Source organism: Phoenix dactylifera, chromosome 1, assembly GCF_051530095.1.
Source record: "Phoenix dactylifera cultivar Ajwa chromosome 1, Ajwa_hap1_PhDact_Kaust_v1.1, whole genome shotgun sequence".
NCBI lineage: Eukaryota > Viridiplantae > Streptophyta > Magnoliopsida > Arecales > Arecaceae > Phoenix > Phoenix dactylifera.
The window spans coordinates 40,900,804-40,921,497 of record NC_143190.1 but is presented as its reverse complement, the minus strand read 5'-3'; the positions used below and the strand labels follow the sequence as shown (position 1 = coordinate 40,921,497).

General features: G+C 47.4%; 1 protein-coding gene across 1 annotated transcript; it reads right to left on the bottom strand.

Annotated features, from left to right (window-relative positions):
• Positions 1-14,509: 14,509 nt before the first annotated feature.
• Positions 14,510-18,338, bottom strand: LOC148715269 (uncharacterized). The gene is made up of 2 exons (XM_088702096.1): positions 15,759-18,338; positions 14,510-14,683 (listed from the first exon to the last, which is right to left on the bottom strand). Exons 1-2 carry the CDS (start codon positions 18,336-18,338, stop codon positions 14,510-14,512), a joined length of 2,754 nt encoding a protein of 917 aa, XP_088558222.1.
• Positions 18,339-20,694: the final 2,356 nt, after the last annotated feature.

Genomic DNA, 20,694 nt, shown 5'->3' with positions numbered 1-20,694 from the left:
GGGGCGCCACGAAGTGGACCCCCAGGAGCGGTCGACGATCCCCGATCCCCGAAGCGAGCGATCCCTCGACTAAGGTCGAGATGCCCCGAGTGTCGACAGTGCGTACCCAGACCCCTCGACGCTTCGGAAAGACGGGGTAGTACCTTCGCGGCCCCCCGTGGCGCTCATCACCAACAACGGGGTAGTACCTTCGCGGTCCCCCGTAGCGCCCCCTCGACTAAGGTCGGGATGCCCCGAGGATCGACCGTAGAGAATCAGACTCCCTCGACTTCGGGAGGTACCACAGGTCAGCAAAGCGTCCGCGGACCCGCCGACCTGACACAAGACCCCTCGGCCAAAGTTGAGGTGCCCCAAGGTCCGACCACAGGGTCTCAAACTCCCTCGACCTCGCAAAGAGCTACAAATCAATAAAGTCTCCCCAAGCCCTCTCAACCTCGGCGGGTGCTGTCGGGTCCGTGAGAAGCCCGAGCCCCCTTAAAGTCAAAAATGACTCCGCAGGTCGACGAGGAAGGGAAGCAGCCTACTCCACCATGCGAAGCATAACTCTGAGAATGAAAGAGGTACATTCAACTGGACGCCCTCCTTGTCAAATTTTATTTACATATTGCTGAGCGGAATCTTAATGTTGAAGCCTTATCCCGCCCCAAAGTCGGGCCTCTCTAACGGGTCGGCTTAGGATCGACCTCCTAATTACATTATGCATGCACCGTTCGTCAAGTCTCCGAAACTGGTACAGAGGATTTCATAAATTAGTGCCCGACTTGGCTCTTCGACGTAAACTCCTACGTCCGGCTAAAAAGTGGTCCCGGCCACGAATGCGCCAGCCAAACACGGGTACCAAGGCAATCTCTGGAAACCCCAGCCTTGCTCACCGAAGCCTCGGCAGAGTCCGAGAACAATAACTACGAAAACCTTCGGTAATAACCTGCCTATTGGCCCGCGCTCCCTCTGAGGAGTTTGGAGTTAAGTTCGGAGACCCGACTAAACTCCCCGATTAGCGGCACGCACAGACCTAGTCCGGTCTTAGTTAAAGGGCTAAGGCCCGACCTCGACACCTTGGGACTTCCCTAAAGGCTAAACGCGATGACCTCCGCGACTCCCAAATCCGAGCTATAGGACTTAGAGAAATTTTCTAAAAAAAAAAAAAAAAAAAACTCAAGACTCGGAGCTCCTCTTCGTCGGGATGACTGGAACCCGAGAAGGCTAAGACGTAGCCCGGGAAGAAGGGCAACTTCGTTAAGCAGCCCAGAAATTAAAATGCAAAGCTAGGCCACCGAGGCTGTTCGCTAAGGCCCTGGCCTCGGTCACGACAACAGAGGGAAAGATGAACACGGAATGGCAAAAATACTTTTTCATTAACAAAGGGCCGGAAGGCCAATTACAAAATTGGAAGTCGGCCGCTCAAGGGCCGACCTCGGATACAATGAAAAAGAAAGAAAAATACGCTAAGTCCTAAGCGGCGGGAGCCACATCCGGGGGGTCGTCCGGCACATTGATGACCTCAAGACCTTCCTCCGGAACAGGCTCGGGGTCGGGAGCAGGAGCTTCGGGCACCACCTCCGGGACAGCGTCCGTCTCGGCCGCCAGAGCCACCTCCATGACACCGTCCGCCTCGGCTACCCTCGTCGAAGGCTCGGCGGGGTCTTGCTCATATATTCCCGCCTCGGATGTCAGGATGGTGGGAAGGGCTCGCACGTCGGACCCCCAGCCCCGGTCCTCCCTCGGACGGACCGTCGAGAAGTCATACTGAGGGCAGTACAGGCGCACCTGCTCTCGGAAGTTCTCGAAGCCTCGAAGGAAACCGTCGACCGTCTCCTCCTCCAACATGTCGCGGAACTCTTGCGACTCTTTGAAGAGCTCCACGGCGTGCTCGGCTCGTTCGAGAGCCCTCCTCTCCCGGGCCTCAAGTTGCTCGAGTCGGAGGCGAAGGGCCCTCTCCTCATACTCGAGGGCCGCGACCCTGGCCTGGACCTCCCCCAAGCGCGCCTCCGTGCCGCGCATGGTTGCCTTGGTCATGGCGTGAGCCGCCTTCTCCTCCTCAAGCGCCCCCACCACGGCAAGGCGCTCGGCCTTGGTGGCCGCCCACCGAGCCTCGGCCGCGGCCGACACCGCTTCTAGCTCGGCGATTCTTTTCTTGGCCGGCTCCAGCTGCTGGCCGAGCTGCCGAACTTCTTCTCGATACCCGTGGGCGAGGAACGCCATGGTGTCGAGCTCGAGAATATGCTGAAAAAAAAAAAAAAAGAAAGAAGCGAGGGTATTGTGAGTTGAAAGGCACGTATGCACGCTAATAACTCAGGAAAATTAAGAAGGGAACTTACCCGGGCGGTGCTGCAGTAAGCACTGCCGGCGACCTCCTCCAGCGAAATCCCCCGGAACACGGCCCGGTCCACTGGGAGCACTGCACGCCGCAACATGGAGCGTGCGACCTCGGCGTCCTGAAGGGCCGAGCTCCCCTCAGGAACGGAAGAGTCTGGCTCAACCGACTCTTCTCGGAAAGCTCGGGAAGAGCTCGGCACGATCGGACCCGAGGTCCCGGAGCCGCTCGCCTCGGGGCCTCGGGCAGGCCTGGGTCCTGGCTGCTGCGGCCGGGCCACGGATGATTCCCCCCGCTGGGCAAGGGGGGTAGGGCAAGGAGGGGCCGATGGGCTCGCACCACTGACCACCCGCTCCCGCCTCGGGTCGGCCGCAGGGGCCCCCGTCTCGGGGCCACTCGTCCCGGCCGACGAGGAAGCGCCGTCTGTCCTCGCCCTCCTCCGAGGCTGGGGATTAGCCCCCCCGGCCTCGGCCTCCCGCCTCCTCAGGCGGAAAAAAAGCGACGTGTTACTGGTCGGCATGCGGGGAATATCTGAAATCAAAAATTTTGTTAAGTGTCAGGCCAGTGGCAGTAAAAGCGAAAGACAAAGAATGAAAATAACGTAGCCGCCCTTACCCTCAGGGCGCGCCGAGCTCAGACCCACGCTCGCCAGGGCGTCCTCCCGCAGGAGCTCGGTCAGGTCATTGCCCCTCCCGAGGGCTCGCACAGAGTCTAGGATCCTCAGCTCCCTCCCCGTGGGCTCGGAGAGTCTGTTGAGGGCCTTCAGCCGTGGGTGTCCCCACCTCGGCTCAAACCCCCAAGGCGCCGCGGACGCCAGGAAGAAAAACTTCACCTTCCACTCGTGGATCGAGGAAGGGGCGCCCCGGAAGAGTGACATACCGCCCCGAAAGGCGAAATATAGCCACCCTGCGTCCGCCGGGTTCTTCTTTAACAGAAAACACCGGCGGAAAAGGCCTACCGTGATCGGGATCCCGTGCCCGAGGCACAGGGACAAAAACCCGATTATGGTCCTCCATGAGTTCGGAGCCAACTGCGCCGGGACGAGCTGGTACTCGGCCAGCAAGCTGCTCACGAACTCATGGGTGGGAAAACGCAGGCCCGCCCAGAGTGTCTCGCGGTAAACCGCGATCCGACCTGGGGGCGGCTGCGTCACCCTGTCCCCCGGCCCTGCGGTTTCAAGACGAAACCCGGACTGGAAGAAGAAACGGGAGCGGATTGTCTCCAGTTCCTCCTCTGACATATTCGACCCAACTTCTTCGGGACCGAGACTCATTCTCACAGAAGAATGGAGTAAAAATTAAGAGCAGAAAATGGAAGTTGGCAAGGAGAAGAAAAGAGGAAACTCTAGTGAAAACAGGAAGAAAACCTACTGGACATTGCCAGAAATTGCTCCGGGCACCGCCGGCAAAATTCGGTTGAGGGAGAAAACAAGGGAAAAAAAAGACGACGAAAATGAGGGGAAGCCAAACAAGACCTTTAGGGCAGACTCGTGGGGTTTATATAGACCCCCCTGACGGCCCGGATCGATGGGGTCGGTTTCCATCCTCCGATCGGGCTGCGCCACGTGGCGACCTCTGAGGCCGAGGCTCTGCATCCACTCCGGATCAATAAATCGAATACGAAATCAAAGTGTTGTCCCATCGGATCTCGGGACCTCATTATGGGTCCACAGAATCCCATCGCCTCGAAGAATGAGCGGACGGCACCCCCGCTCCCCTCGTTTAATAAAATCTGGGACACGTGGAGCCCCGGTGTGGCCTCCACTCCCCCGAAATTATGACCCGGTAACACGAAATCGGAAGCGTCCGACCCCTGGTCATGCCGCGTGTCCGTTTTGAAACCCAAAATGGCACGCTCATTGATGAGCGGGAACTCTCGATTGTGGGGCCGAGGCGCCGCCTCGTCGAACCCGAGGACCCTCATCCTGGGTCCGCCTCACAAACCAACCTCGGTAATCCAAGAGACACCGCCCCCGCTATAGTCGCCTCGAAAGACGTAGGGATATGGACCCCATCATTAATTCGCCGAACAAAGTAACCTCGAAACGCCCAAGGGCGCAGATCCTGCCACGAAAATACCAAGAAACATGAGGGTGCGGACGAAGTTCGCCCCCCAACTTTAACGATGGACTTTACTTCCTACGTCCGAGCCCACAAGCCGCTCGAACTCGGAAGTCGGGGGGTAGTGTTGGGGGAATAAGGTTTTTCCCCCAAATGACACGAATGCCCCAAAGAAGCCGCACAATCGTCGACCCTGGAAGGCCGAAGTCGGCACCCGAACTCGGAATCTCCGACCTAAGAGAAACCCCAATGCCCGAGGCCTACTTTTGTCAGCCACCTACTACGGCTATACGTCTCCGAGGTCCGGCCAGAGACCGTACTATGACGCCCCTCCGGCATTTATGGCGCATGACCGCTGTGATCCTCCGGCACACTCCACAATAAATATGGATCTCCAGCTTACTCCACAATAAATATGGATCTCCGGCTTACTCCACAATGAATGCGGATCTCCGGCTTACTCCACAATGAATGCGGATCTCCGGCTTACTCCACAATAAATGCGGATCTCCGGCTTACTCCACAATAAATGTGGATCTCCGGCTCACTCAACAATTAATGCACGTGACTCCTGTCATCTACGGACTCCCAGCTCTCCACGGCAAATAAGCCCAGCAGGGTCTAGTCAACTGTGATAAGTCTCTGATCTCGGCCATACCTCCGACACTGATGCAATAAATTCGCCTGGTAGCGTGCTAGTTCGGGTTGTACAACGCCCTCATCGCCGACATCAGTGCAATTATTCGCCTGACCAAGCGCCGACCTGAACGACATGCCGAGCCGTACTACGGCTTCGCCCCGTTACATCGCAGGTAAACCGACCCCCAGTCTATAAAAGGGGGTTGGAAAATCGATACTGGGGACGGGCACTGTTTACCTCTACTCTACACGATTTGCCCCCTCCCTGACTTGAGCGTCGGAGGGCCGGCGCCGGAAGACCCGGCCACCGGCTCGTGTGCAGGCACCCAGACGGAGGACGCCGCCCACTGTCGGATCGTCGCCCAGCCGCGGGAATCAGCCGCTCCTTCTCGCCGATCGCCCCAGACGGAGGACGCCGCCCGTCGACGGACCACCGCCCCGCCGTGAGTAACCACCTCCCGCTCCCTCTCCTCGACCGAAGATTGCCCCCGGGTCCAATTTCCAGCAACAGGAATCATCAACATCTGGATTCTAAACGGATGTTCTCTCACTAGGTGGTGGTGGAGGTACTTTGGAGAACCCAATAGACCATGGAGGAAACTAATACATAGAATTCATGTTGCAAGAACACCACCATGCCAACCAAGCAATCGACCATTGAGGTTTCCATCGCCCTACATGAAAGGTGTCATGAAGACCCGGGAGTGGTTTTTCTTAAGCGTCCGTTTCACTTTCGGAAATCGCGATCAGGTCGCTTTCTGGCATGATCTATGGACCAATGATGATCCCCTGAAATTAGTCTTCCATCTTGCTTGCTATTTCTCCAAGCATTCTCGGGGTTGGGGGGGGTGGGGGGCGAGGCAAATAGAAGCAACTGGAAACCACTTACTCAAAAGACGACTCAGAGTTGAAGGATTACAGAACATCCTGGACTCGCTGTCAATCTCTTCTGAGGATGATTCAGTAGTATGGAAATGGAACCACAACAGAATGTTTTCGGTTCAACACTGCTACAAGTTCCCTAGTCGTGGGGGAATGTGGTCGGTGTTCGGAACCACAAACTGGAAACTACCGCTCCCAGAAAAAGTGATAATTTTTAATTGGTTACTCTTCAAGAACAGAATACTCACAGCAGTGAACCTGAGGAAGAGGAAATGGAAGGCTCCACAAAATTGCCCGCTCTGGGTTAAGAAGATGAGACAGTTGACCACATTTTCCTCGAATGCATCTTTACAACAATGGTTTGGCATGCAACAGGTTATTTGCAGGGTTTGGACACCCCCTCTGCCGGCATCCATCGAAGATTTCTAGTATACATGGAGGAATAGATTGAAAGACAAGCGGTAGCAGATGGCATGGGATACTATTCTCGGTACGCCTCTGACCTGGAGTTGCGACGACTGCTGTATACTCATAGAAAACTCTTTCCACAAACATACAAAGCATCTCAATACGATATTATAAATAAGCGGTAGAACGAATAAATTTAAATAATTAGCATTCAAATTTAATTTAAATAACTAAATCAAAAATTAAAGCTTTTACAAAGCCAATAATATTTTAAAATCTTGCATTAACTCTAACAAAACCTAATCTAAAAAAAGATGTCAAAATTCTGTCTTTAGTCGCTCTCTCATAGCAAATCTCGGATCAAACTAATTCTCCGAGTCTGTAAAAAAAACGAAATCGTATAATAAGCTAGATAGTTCTGTAAGTAATGATCATTTTAGCTAGATAAATTAAACAATATAATAATTAATAAAAAGCTGATAATAAGCATGCAAAGTGTGAGATACCGGCTGAGGTCGGCAACCCCAGCCGAATTCAGCCCCGTTCTTTTTGGGAAGAGCCGGAATAGAGAATCGCGAACGCGATCCTTTCCGGCTCCTCCGGGGGCGATCGGGGCGAGGGCGTCGCAGGCCTCCCACGGCACCCCCCGCCTCAAGCTAATCCGCGGCCAATCCGGCCACGGATTTCGCTCGACCGCCGCGATTCACGCGGCGGAGAGCCGTTGCCCTAGGGCTATAAAGCCTTTCCCCCTCCTCCAGATCACCGTCGAGCTCCCTCTTCTTCCTCTCCTCCCTCTCCTCTCCCTCTCCTTCCTCTGCTCCCGCTTCCCAAGTGGCCGGCGAGCCGCCTCGGCCAACCACCATCACCACTTGAGCCTCCCCTGTTTTGAGATCTTCTTCCTCTCCGGAAAGCACCGCCGCCGCCGCTGCTCGACCACCAGATCAAGCAACCACGGCCAAAATCTTCCTCCCACCGCCTCTGCCACCGCCAGTATGCTACCTCCGCTCTTCGATCTGAACCTTAACCATGCTATTTTCCTCCCTTTGCTTTGGCCCTAATTGAGATCACTCGGTTTCCCTTCAACGCTGGTCGCCGCAGTAGCCGCCGGCCGCCACTGCGCCCAGCTGGCCGTCGACCGGGCGACGACCCCTGGCCACCTAGGCCGGCCATCCAGCCGACCCTTCCTCCTCCTGCCGGTTCCTTTCTTCTCCTGTTCATAGGAGGGATTTGGAGAGGAAGAAAGCCCACCATGGGCCGAGCTGGGCAAGCTTGGGCCCAGTTCGAATCCGAACCCGAACCCGAACCCGAACCCAAACTCGAAATCCGAAATCCAAAACCCGAAACCTAGAATCCGGAACCCAAAATTCGAAACCCGAACCTGTTTGGCCAATAAATGAAATTTTACAGTTAAGCCCTTGACATTATATTATTTCACAAAAGGGTCTTTTGTAATTTATGTTTGATTCCTAAAAGAAAGATTTATTACATAAAGGTCCTCAAATATATTTATTTGGTCCTTTTTCTCAAGTTTTATTACGGAATAGTACTCTGTAATTAGATATTGGTCCCCGAAATGAATCTTATAAATGAATTAGAGGCCAACCTTGGGGGCCCTATTGCGCCGAGTCTATGCGGGCCCATTGGGCCGTGTCCGATGTGGGCCCTATCGGGCCATGCCCATTATGGGCCAACTCTGGGGCCTGTTGGGCCGTATCCAATAGTATTACTTTTGGTTTTGCTTAGCTCTAAAATTTATAAAAAAAATAATTAAATGTTAACAGGTGAACCTGATCCGCCTACCTAAAGTAGGGATTAAGCGAGAAGAGGTAAGTAACTTAATACTTCAAGTGTGATGTCTATATTATTTGATAAACTGATTAAGTTTTGACATATGTTTTGTATTCAGTAAAATGGGTCAGGCATGTTAAATTTTATTCGAAAATCATGTTATATGCTCTGAAATTCGTGAAATATGACTCGACAATTATGAAATCTATTTTTATATATATGCATTCTCAACATGGCTATGATCTGTTCTGTTCTATTCTGGCCCCGCTAATAGAGATTATACGTTGGACCTGTCGACTTGTAATCTGTGAGGAACCGGTTTCGACACCGTGCCACCGATGATTAGAATAGTGGTTTCTGGATACCATTGCCACCGGTGACTAACAATAGTATTTTCTGGCACTCTGTACAACCTATGCCACTGAGTTACGTGGCTGTAGCCTATTATGCTGAGATTCTGGTATCAGAGTTTTTAGAAAAATGATAATAAGTTTTGAAAACAGTAAAACGATGTTATTTATGATTTATTCTAAACATTATTCTGTATTTTGATATGATATGCTCTGACCCCACTTTGGGGTATTTTGTTGCTTACTGGGCTAGTGTAGCTCATTATTTTATTTTCTCTGTTTTTCAGATTCAGAGGCTTGATCGCACGGGATTGGGGAGTGTGTTAGATTTTTCGATGATTTCTTCAGATATTAGCATTTTAGTTAGATTAGTTTGGACATTTGAATTATGTTAGCAAATGTTATTTTGGAATTTTGTAAGACTGCTTTTGAATGACTTTAATTATTTATGTCAATTTTAAGCATCTATGATTAACCCTTAAATAAGTTTTGAACATCTGTATTTGCTCTATTATGTTCCAATGCCTTGCACGCCTGTGCGGCCCGCTGTGTGGGCGTGCGGCGTCTGCCGCGCTCCGAGCTCGGGGCGTGACAAAAAAAACTTCTTTTAATCAATTTTCTCTTTTTCTTTTCAATAGAAAATTTAGCTGTTCATTTTCCCTTACATTAGCAAGTAGCTAGCTAGCCATCAATACTGATGATTTTCTACATGCAATTGTCAATCCCAGTATGAATAGAAAATTCATCTGTCTAGGCAGAACCTTATCGTCATGTAACACTCATGTTTTAATGCTTCCTGTCAATCTTGCGTAGATATGTTAAGCTGCATTGGCACTGATTAGCTTATAGAGAAGAATCAATGAAATAAAACCGAGAAACTCCATCTGGAAAGGGTGGTCGACAGAAAGGAACTAATATTGTAAGAGAGCATAAACAAATTTTGCTGTGAGAGAGCAATATGCGGACACGATTATCAGCATCCCAGATTGTGTATACGGAGTTATTGCCAGAATTTGGGGTTATCAGATGTGAATATTATTGAGATGATTAGCATCCTTGATCATGTTGTGGATGCTCTCAAGACCCCACCTCACTGTTAGAACATAGAACAGTACATGAACAGGAACTCTGCCTAAACTGGAAGTCCGCAAGGCTTCTAAGGATCTGAATCGGCCTTTTTGTTTTTGAGTCTCCTGCTGTTGGGTTCATCATTAAGTTAGTTTTAGTGATAAAAATTTATATTTATTTTACTATACATTATAAATGCATGCTAACTGTCGCATGACTGGACTTAAAAGAAGTAGGAAAAAGCTATAATGGGAATTAGATTGGTCTCATGCAGTGATGCAGGCAACAAGGCCATCCTTGCAAATTTCAAGGTGTCTCTGCAACAGAGACTGGATTGTAGAGATCATATATATGGGATTGAATTGAGTGGTGCAAAGAAGGCAGGCAACCAAGTCATTAGCAAAGTAGACATGAAATTAAAAAAGTATAATCATATTAATAAGCCTGCATGGTTTCTGTTTTTACTTTGTGGAACATACATGCAGAAAGGAAAGAAAACTGACCACCCTTATTACTCTGGTGGGAAACCTCAATCAATCTGACCCCAAAATCAATATCAGGCATACATCTGTGAGGACCCGTGCGGGCGTGTGTTTAGTCCCACATCGGTTATTCACTGGGTAGATATTGGGTACTTATACAGGATCAAGGAACCCAAACAATACCTTCCGGCTAGCCATTTTGGGTGAGGTCCTAGGTTGTTACAAATGATATCAGAGCGGACCCGGCCCATAACTTATGTGGACTAGGAGACACTGCAGCACGAATCCATTGGGGTTGACCACGGACCGATCGTGGTGTTTGTGATTAGATTTGAATAGATTTGAACCCTTAGCCCGACGAGGACGTCAGAGCTTGAACGGGGGAGTATGTGAGGACCTGTGCGGGCATGTGTTTAGTCCCACATCGGTTATTCGCTGGGTAGATCTTGGGTACTTATACAGGATCAAGGAATCCAAATAATACTTTTCGGCTAGCCATTTTGGGTGAGATCCTGGGTTGTTACAATATCACAGGGAAGTTCTTCCAACCATATATCAATATCACGCATGAGACAAGCATGACCTTCACAAAGTCGTCATAAATCCAAAATCCAAGACTTAGAAGCAGATTGCTTCCTCTGGTAGCGACACTCTGCATGCATGAAGGAACTCAACCACAAATTAGCTCCACAAGTTGATTGACTATCTCACTCCGCTATTGATCATGATCTTCATGACCTATGCTTCATTTTGCGAGTGGTCCCGATTGATCAACCCCTAGGACAAGGTAAGCATGGTTACCAATGTCACGCTCATGCCTCCGCAGGGCACGTGCGGCACTCAGTGCCCACGTGGAGGCCACATGAGAGGGGAATACAGGGCTCTCCTGCCAGATATTGTTCGATTCCGGAGCCCGCACGCGCACCGCACGCACCGCTCAGACCCCTCCCCAGTTTTGTTTTCCACCCAAAATGCGTCCGTAGGATTTGGCGACATCCGCCTCATACGCCTAGGCTCTAGAATGAGTCTTTCTGATGTGGGACTATTGAGCTTCACGCCCTTTCCACCATCGGACAAAAGTCCTTGGCTCTGATACCAAATGTCGCATCCACGCCTCCGCGGGGCACGTGCGGCACCCAGTGCCCACGTGAGGGCCACATGAGGGAGGAACACGGGGCTCCCCTACCAGCTATTGTCCGGTTCTGGAGCCTGCACGCGCGCAACGCGCCCTCAGACCCCTCTTCGGTTTTGTTTTCTATCCAAAATGCGTCTGCAGGTTTTTGCGACACCCGTTTCATATGCCCAGGCTCTATAACGAGTCTTTCCGATGTGGGACTATTGGGCTTCAGGCCCAATAGTTTTGAGTTCACAGCTACTTGGCTCAGACCGAGCCCAATCTGATTACAGGCCTATTTTAATTATTCGGGCCGTGGCCCATTAAGGTCCTTTCTTCCACACTAAGGGTTTTCTGGTTTTAGATTGGATTATTGGGCCTTCAATCCAATAACCTAATTTCACATTTAGGTGCAACTATGGTCCATATAATTTTTTCATTAAAATAGCATGCCCACCTTTTTCTTTTTCTTTTCTTTTCTTTTCTTTTTCTTTCTTTTCTTTTCTTTTTTCTTTCCCTTCTCTTCTTTTATTTTCCTTTTCTTTGTTTTCTTTTCTTTTTCTTTTCCTTCTCTTCTTCTTTTTCTTTTCTTCTCTTCTTCTTTTTCCTTCCCGAAACTTCTTCTCCTACTTTCTTCTTTCTTTTTCTTCTCCTCCTCTTCTCTTCTCCCGACTTCTTGATGTGGAACAGGATCAATGCATGCAATCTAAAATTTCTTTCTTTTTTTTTTTTAATTAGATTTCAGCAACCCAATTCATAAACTATTAGCCAACTCAAATCTAACAGCTATCAGATGATTATATTAAAATCGAATTTACTGTAAGAAACTACCGACAATCGATCAGTTCCTTTAATAAATTTAGAAGAAGGATCGTTGTTGATTAGGAAATCAACACATAATTAGGGCACGTTGTTCTACTTTTAGTTTCCTGCTGTTAAGCATAAAAATTTGGGAACTTAACTGAACCCAATAACGACTTACTCAGAATTATAGTGGAAGGATCACACGGACACGATGCTCGAGAAAAGTCCTGGAAGAGGGAGGCAAGTCCAGGGTCCTGATTCGCTGACGGGTCGTCCTTCGTTGAGACGGATGGAGGAAACCGACAAGATCTGAAACAGAAGTCCCGGGTTAATTGAGGTAGCAGGATGTTTGGGAAACAAAACACAATAATCTATTCAAAGGATAAATAATCCGGACGATGATTCGTCGGATCGGGAAGGAGTCCGGAAGAGAGAGCGGGGAGCCGGATGATGAGCGCCGCCTGCGCTAGAGGAAGTTGCGGAAGTCAGGGGACGCCGCGTTCACTTAGAAGAGAAGGATTTTAGAGAAGGAAGGAAGGTAGGTTCTTGGAATAGGACACCAAGCTCTTTCAAGCAATTCATCAAACAGCTTTTCCTCTATTCATTGATTTTTCATCTCCTTACACAACGAAATAAACCCCTCTTTATAGGCAGGGCAACCAATTACATGACAAAAAGAAATAAATGGACTCATAACCGGTTGATACATTGATGCATCGATGGGCAATAAACGTTCCAAGGAATCGTAGAAAGGATGGCTTCTTCTTGGTTGATAAACGGCAGTGTTTAAGATCCCATGGCAAGTGGGAACCGGATGAGATTTCCTTGAAATAGAGCGGTGGAAGACGCTGTGGGTTGGATCGGTTGAGCTTCTCCATGTGCAACGGGAGGAACCGGCCTTGATGGATGAATCTGGCAGGATGCCTCTTGGGATTCTTCATGGAACGGCTGGAGGGCTTGGAACCGGATGGGTTTCCTTCAGTTTTCTTTTCACCTCTTCGTCTTCTTCGGCTGGAGCTGGAAGAGAACCGGCTTGGGAAGAGGAACCGGCTTGGGAAGAAGATGACCCGTCGGTGATGGCTTGGGATTCTTCATGGAACGGCTGGAGGAAGATGACTCGTCGGCTGGGAGGAAGATGACTCGTCGGCTGGGATGTGCGATGGAGCCTTGCTTCGTTGGGTTGGGGAAGGCGTGGCCGGCTGGCTTCTGAAAATCCATCGGCTGAGGCTTCTATGAAGACGTGGCTGGAAAGAGCCGGCTGAGGGGAGGAATCGGTGCTGTGAAGTGTTGGGAAGAACCACCTGGGGAGAAGACTTGAAGCTTCATTCGGTTGGGAAGAAACCTCCTTTGAACCGGCTGCGCATGGAAGATGAGTACGGTGCTTTGGAACAAAAACAGGGGAGCTGATGGGTTTTTTTTTTTTTTGAAGAACCGGTCTTGATGAGTGAACCGGCTGGTAGTTCTTTGGGCTGGTTTATTTTGAATGTGGACTTTATTATGACATGGACTCAATACTATTTAGGCTGGACCGACATTGACTTGACTCAATATTACTTGAACTGGACTTGAATTGGATTGGACCTGACACGAACTTGACTTAAATAAATATCTAGAGAAATAAAAAAAATAAAAACTGGACGACACAAGAAATGTGGACTAGCAGTCAAGCCAAAGTGATGCCGGCTCATTGGTGTCCCCACCAATTCTCCCGGACTGGAGAAAATTCAACTCCGTTGAAGGAAGTTGTTTCTGGCTCTGATAGTGCTCAAGGATGTCTGGATCAATCTGCTGCAGTTCCTCTCGGGTTATCCATGTGTCATCAGACTCTGGCCGACCGTGCCAACGAACTAGGTATCTCTGGTAGCCTTTCCTCCTAGTAGAAATAATCTGCTCGTCCAGGATCTTCTCAATGCGATCGTGTTTCTTGGAAAACTTTGGTCGTGGACACTCAGGTAAGGGTTCGCTCTCAAAGGAGGGATTAGGCTCAAATGGCTCACTGGGTATCGTTATTGGCTTTTTATACTTAACCAAATCAGAGATATTAAAGGTAGAACTAATGCCAAAATCTGGTGGTAAATCTACCACAAATGCATTTGATCCGATCTTCTTTAAAATTTTAAAAGGACCTGCTCCTCGTGCATGCAATTTCTTAACAGTTCCAGAAGGAAATCGTTCTGGTCTAATTCGTATCATAACATAATCACCTTCAGCTAAATCAGATGTCCGGCGATGTGAATCTGCTAATTGTTTATAAATTTGATTGCTGATATTTAATTTTTTTATAATATCTTTATGCAGATCCCTAATATGTTGTGCAAATGACTCAGCTGACTCAGATGTCCTGGAATGCATGGGTAATGGAATGAGATCAACAGGTTTTCTAGGGTGCTGACCGTAAACAACCTCAAATGGACTCATGCCAATGGTTCTATTGACGGAACTATTATATGCGAATTCGGCTCGAGGTAGTAAAAGATCCCAAGTTTTCATATTTTCACCTACTAAACACTAAAGTAAATTACCCAAACTTCTATTTACGACTTCGGTTTGACCGTCAGTCTGAGGATGATATGCAGATGAAAATTTTAACTTTGTCCCCATTAGATGCCATAAAGTTTTCCAGAAATAACTGACAAACTTGACATCTCGGTCTGATACAATGGATTCGGGTAACCCATGTAGACGAACGATTTCGTTGAAATATATCCGGGCAACTTGAGAGGCATCGAAGGTTTTGGAACAGGGCAGAAAATGAGCCATTTTCGAAAATCTGTCTACAACCACAAAGATGGAGTCATGTCCTTTGGCAGTCCGTGGTAATCCTAGAATAAAATCCATACTGACATCTTTCCATGGATATTCAGGTATTGGAAGTGGAGTGTATAATCCCGTATTCTGTCTTTGCTGTTTGGCAACAGCACAGATTCGACACTGAGCCACAATTTTGGCAACGTCGCGCTTCAAACTGGGCCAGTAGAATTGACGCTCTACGGCTTCAATAGTTTTGGCCTTCCCAAAATGACCAGACAATCCCCCAGCGTGTAATTCCCAAATTAAAAAATCTCGAACAGACGTATGCGGGACACATAATTTATTATTCAGAAAAAGGTACCCCTCTTGAAGGGAATACTTATCTATCTCTTTCGAAGTTCCTTGTTGGAGTGTAGACATGATTTTTCCAAAATCAGGACAGTTATCATATTCTTCTTTTAATTTCTCAAATCCAGTGACTTGAATACTGACTATTGACAACAGGTTTGCCTTTCGAGATAATGCGTCAGCAGCTCGATTATCTACACCGGAACGATGTTTTAATACAAAAGTGTATGATTGTAAAAATTCAACCCATTTGCCATGTCTAGGATTTAATTTCTTTTGTGAACTAAGGAATCTGAGGGCTTCATGGTCTGAATATAAAATGAATTCGTGTGGTAGTAAGTAGTGCCTCCAGAATTTAAGAGTTTGAATTATGGCATAAAATTCCTTATCGTAGGTGGAGTATTTGCGCCTGGTTTCATTTAGTTTTTCACTAAAATAGGCCACAGGGTGTTTGTCTTGACTTAGGACTCCACCAATTCCTACACCTGATGCGTCACATGCGACTTCAAAGACTTTAGAAAAATCAGGAAGTCGTAACACAGGTGCACTGGTCATTAAAGTTTTTATCTCCTCAAAAGCGCGATTACTAGCCTTAGTCCACTCAAAGGCTCCCTTACGAATACAATCTGTAATTGGTGCCATGATTGTGCTGAATCCCTTAATAAATCTACGGTAAAAGGTGGCTAACCCATGAAAACTTCTTACTTCATGCACATTCTGGGGTGCGGGCCAATTCTTGATTGCACTCACCTTTTCAGGATCCACAGATAGTCCATCTGGAGTCACAACAAATCCTAAGAATGTAACACGTGTAGTCATAAACTCACATTTCTTAAGGTTGATAAATAGGCTTTCGGATCTAAGCGTCTGGAAAACTTGCCGAAGGTGGTCTAGATGTTCCTCCTTTGTTTTACTGTAAATGAGGATGTCGTCAAAGTAGACAACAACAAATGTTCCCATGAAAGGTCGTAGTACTTGAGTCATTAGTCTCATGAAAGTGCTGGGAGCATTTGACAGACCGAATGGCATTACTAACCACTCATATAGTCCATCCTTTGTTTTAAATGCGGTCTTCCACTCGTCTCCTGGTCTGATTCTAACCTGATGGTAGCCACTTTTAAGATCAATTTTAGAAAATATATTCGATCCAGAGATCATATCTAGCATGTCGTCTAGTCGGGGAATCGGGAATCGATATCGTATTGTGATCTTGTTAATTGCCCGACTATCAATACACATTCTCCAAGTTCCATCTTTTTTAGGAGTTAAAAGGGCAGGTACGGCACATGGGCTTAAACTTTCCCTAATGAATCCTTTTCTTAGGAGTTCTTCGACTTGACGTTTCAACTCGGCATGTTCGGTAGGGTTAAGCCGATAGTGAGGGGAATTTGGTAGGGTCGCTCCTGGGACTAGGTCTATTGCGTGTTGTATGTTCCTCATAGGTGGTAGTTGATCAGGAAGTTCCTCTGGGGCGATTTCCTCAAATTCTTTAAGAAGACTAGTCATTTCTTCTGGAATTGGGCTTGTTTCTTTTAGACTAACTTCTTTAACAGCTAAAACCCACACAGAAGGGCTTTCTTTGATGTCTCTTTCTAGTTCTTTTGCGTTGATCAAGTGTAATCCCTTGGGTTGTTCTTCCTCTTTTGGTTTTATTGGGTTACTATCCTTTGGTTTTTTTGGTGGTGAAGGGTATAGTGTGATTTTCTTGCCTTTGTGCATGAATGAGCAAGTATTTGTTCGACCAAAAAGTGTGGCATTTTGATCGAATAACCAAGGTGGTCCTAAAATAATGCTGCCGACGTCCATGGGAAGAACGTCGCACCAAATTTCTTCCTGGTAAGATTGAAATTTAATGGGTACCTTGCAACGGTATCTAACAGGTATGGATGAAGTGTCTAGCCAGGCGACCTTGTAGGGACTGGGGTGGTCGACGGGTGTTAGCCCAAGCTTGGAAATCGTATCAGTGGAAACTGCGTTGATGCAACTTCCACTATCAATGATAATTTTACAGACCTTGTTCTTATTGTTTATGTAGGTATGAAAAATTGTAGTTCTTCGCCAATCTTCACATTCCTTTGGTTGTGTCAGGGTACATCTTAGTACGTTTATCCTAACTTCAGGTTCAGTTTCTTCAGTGAAATTTGGTTCATCGAATCCCTCGGCTAATTCAGGATCAGCTATGTGAATTTCTTCGTCTTCTACAGTTTCCCCAGGGTGTTCCTCTTCGATCTCTCCAATATGTAGGGCACGAGAAGGGCACTGGTTTGCAAAATGTCCAATTCCATGACAGTTGAAACATCTACCCCTTGAGCTACTCTCCCTACGTCCTTCATTCAGGGTGCCTTTGCCTCGGTCTTCTTTCCTGGGTGGAGGAGCAACTAATGGAGGTCTAGTGGTTGAAGTTGAATTTGGATTAGTTCTGGGGACTTGGTGTGGTTCGGATCTAGGACCTAGTATACTCGAATTTCTAGGTTCACTGGGTCGAGTGATTGGCATTCTTTGGAATCTCTCATAATCCTGAGCTAATTGATATGCCTGCTCTAGACTATAGACCTCTCGCATGAAAAGCTCTCGTTGGATGTCATTTCTTAACCCGGCACGAAATCGGGAAAAGGTGACAGAGGGATCCTCATTGACATGACATCGCATGAGATACTCATCAAACTTGGCGATGTAGTCAGTGACGGATTTGTTTCCCTGGGTCAAGGTCTGCCATTGATCAGGGAGGCGTTGTTGATAGGAGGTGGGAAGGTATTTCTCCCTGAGTTTATCCTTCATTTCATCCCAGGTTCGGATGGGTTCCTGTCTCCTATGTAGAATTAGACGTTCCACATTCTGCCAATAATATTTGGCTTGACCGAGAAGCCTCATTTTTGCAAATCGAATTTTTCGCTCTTCAGACATGTCGTACCATTCGAAATAATGATTCATATCTGACTCCCAGTCAAGATACTCATGAGGATCCATGCGGCCTACGAAGCTGGGTGCCTCAACCCTGACACTTCGAAGTATGCGGTCATCGATGTCACGGTGATCATTAAGAGGTTGATTTATAGGATCACGACCTCTTTCATTGTGATGGGGCCTTTCTCTGGGATAGTCATCTAGTGGACGATTGTGATTTCTGTCAAAGTTTTGCCTATTCCTGGGATAGTCATTGACATGTTGGTGGTTCCGATCAAAGAGTGGGTGATCAATTCTTTCTCTTGGGTTATTGGCTAGGGAAGGGCTACCCCTATCTTGATATTCTTCTAAGGCATCGACTCGGGTACATAACCTTCCTAGCTTCTCGTTAATTTCTCTAAGGATTGAACTGATGTCAGGGTCCATCCCACGACTGGACTCAGGCTCGTCTGGTTGATAACTAGTTCCGGATCTGGTAGTCATGCAGTTTGGGTAGCTTTTCTTTGAAATTTTTTTTTTGTTTTTTTTTTACACAAATACCCTAATACAGTAAAACAAAAACATGCATCACCCAACAATTTCTAAGGTTTTCCTAAAAATTCTAGACAGCTCCTAACTGGGTTGAAGAGTACACTTAAGCCTCCAATCCGATCTAATAACCTAGTCGACCAGGTAAGCTCCCAGGTAAGTGGAGGGGTCACGTTGCATGTAGCAAAGGTCCCACTTAAAACCCACTTTTCTCGAACAGAAACTGTCTCCCTTTAATCACTTAAAGAGAGAAAGCTTGCCTAGACATCGACCGGGATCATAGAGCGAAATTGGTGCAACTTTCAGTGGTCTTCGTCCTATTGAGCTCGATTATCCTTAGGGGCCAACGTCTAGTTGATTTTAATTAGGCTTAGGATATTTATGCACTGAGATGATTTTTGGGCTAAGGACGAGTGATGAAATCCCGACCTTATCTTGTTAATGGGTTCAGCCCTTAGATTATTTTATGCAAATGCTTATATGCAACAATCAAGAAAATTTTTATCATTTTATGTCATGTCATTAAATTGCATTTGAATAGTTGATCAAGCAAACTAGCTAAAAACTTTTAATCTTAATGTTGATGTCCCAAATAAACTATACTCAGAAAAGGATGCGGAAAGATTAAAACTGGTGCCTAGTAATTCTAAGTTCTACACTAATGCATGAAAATGGTGCCCTAATAAACCGTGCTCTGATACCAAAAATGATGTGGAACAGGATCAATGCATGCAATCTAAAATTTCTTTCTTTTTTTTTTAATTAGATTTCAGCAACCCAATTCATAAACTATTAGCCAACTCAAATCTAACAGCTATCAGATGATTATATTAAAATCGAATTTACTGTAAGAAACTACCGACAATCGATCAGTTCCTTTAATAAATTTAGAAGAAGGATCGTTGTTGATTAGGAAATCAACACATAATTAGGGCACGTTGTTCTACTTTTAGTTTCCTGCTGTTAAGCATAAAAATTTGGGAACTTAACTGAACCCAATAACGACTTACTCAGAATTATAGTGGAAGGATCACACGGACACAATGCTCGAGAAAAGTCCTGGAAGAGGGAGGCAAGTCCAGGGTCCTGATTCGCTGACGGGTCGTCCTTCGTTGAGACGGATGGAGGAAACCGACAAGATCTGAAACAGAAGTCCCGGGTTAATTGAGGTAGCAGGATGTTTGGGAAACAAAACACAATAATCTATTCAAAGGATAAATAATCCGGACGATGATTCGTCGGATCGGGAAGGAGTCCGGAAGAGAGAGCGGGGAGCCGGATGATGAGCGCCGCCTGCGCTAGAGGAAGTTGCGGAAGTCAGGGGACGCCGCGTTCACTTAGAAGAGAAGGATTTTAGAGAAGGAAGGAAGGTAGGTTCTTGGAATAGGACACCAAGCTCTTTCAAGCAATTCATCAAACAGCTTTTCCTCTATTCATTGATTTTTCATCTCCTTACACAACGAAATAAACCCCTCTTTATAGGCAGGGCAACCAATTACATGACAAAAAGAAATAAATGGACTCATAACCGGTTGATACATTGATGCATCGATGGGCAATAAACGTTCCAAGGAATCGTAGAAAGGATGGCTTCTTCTTGGTTGATAAACGGCAGTGTTTAAGATCCCATGGCAAGTGGGAACCGGATGAGATTTCCTTGAAACAGAGCGGTGGAAGACGCTGTGGGTTGGATCGGTTGAGCTTCTCCATGTGCAACGGCAGGAACCGGCCTTGATGGATGAATCTGGCAGGATGCCTCTTGGGATTCTTCATGGAACGGCTGGAGGGCTTGGAACCGGATGGGTTTCCTTTAGTTTTCTTTTCACCTCTTCGTCTTCTTCGGCTGGAGCTGGAAGAGAACCGGCTTGGGAAGAAGATGACCCGTCGGTGATGGCTTGGGATTCTTCATGGAACGGCTGGAGGAAGATGACTCGTCGGCTGGGAGGAAGATGACTCGTCGGCTGGGATGTGCGATGGAGCCTTGCTTCGTTGGGTTGGGGAAGGTGTGGCCGGCTGGCTTCTGAAAATCCATCGGCTGAGGCTTCTATGAAGACGTGGCTGGAAAGAGCCGGCTGAGGGGAGGAATCGGTGCTGTGAAGTGTTGGGAAGAACCACCTGGGGAGAAGACTTGAAGCTTCATTCGGTTGGGAAGAAACCTCCTTTGAACCGGCTGCGCATGGAAGATGAGTACGGTGCTTTGGAACAAAAACAGGGGAGCTGATGGTTTTTTTTTTTTTGAAGAACCGGTCTTGAT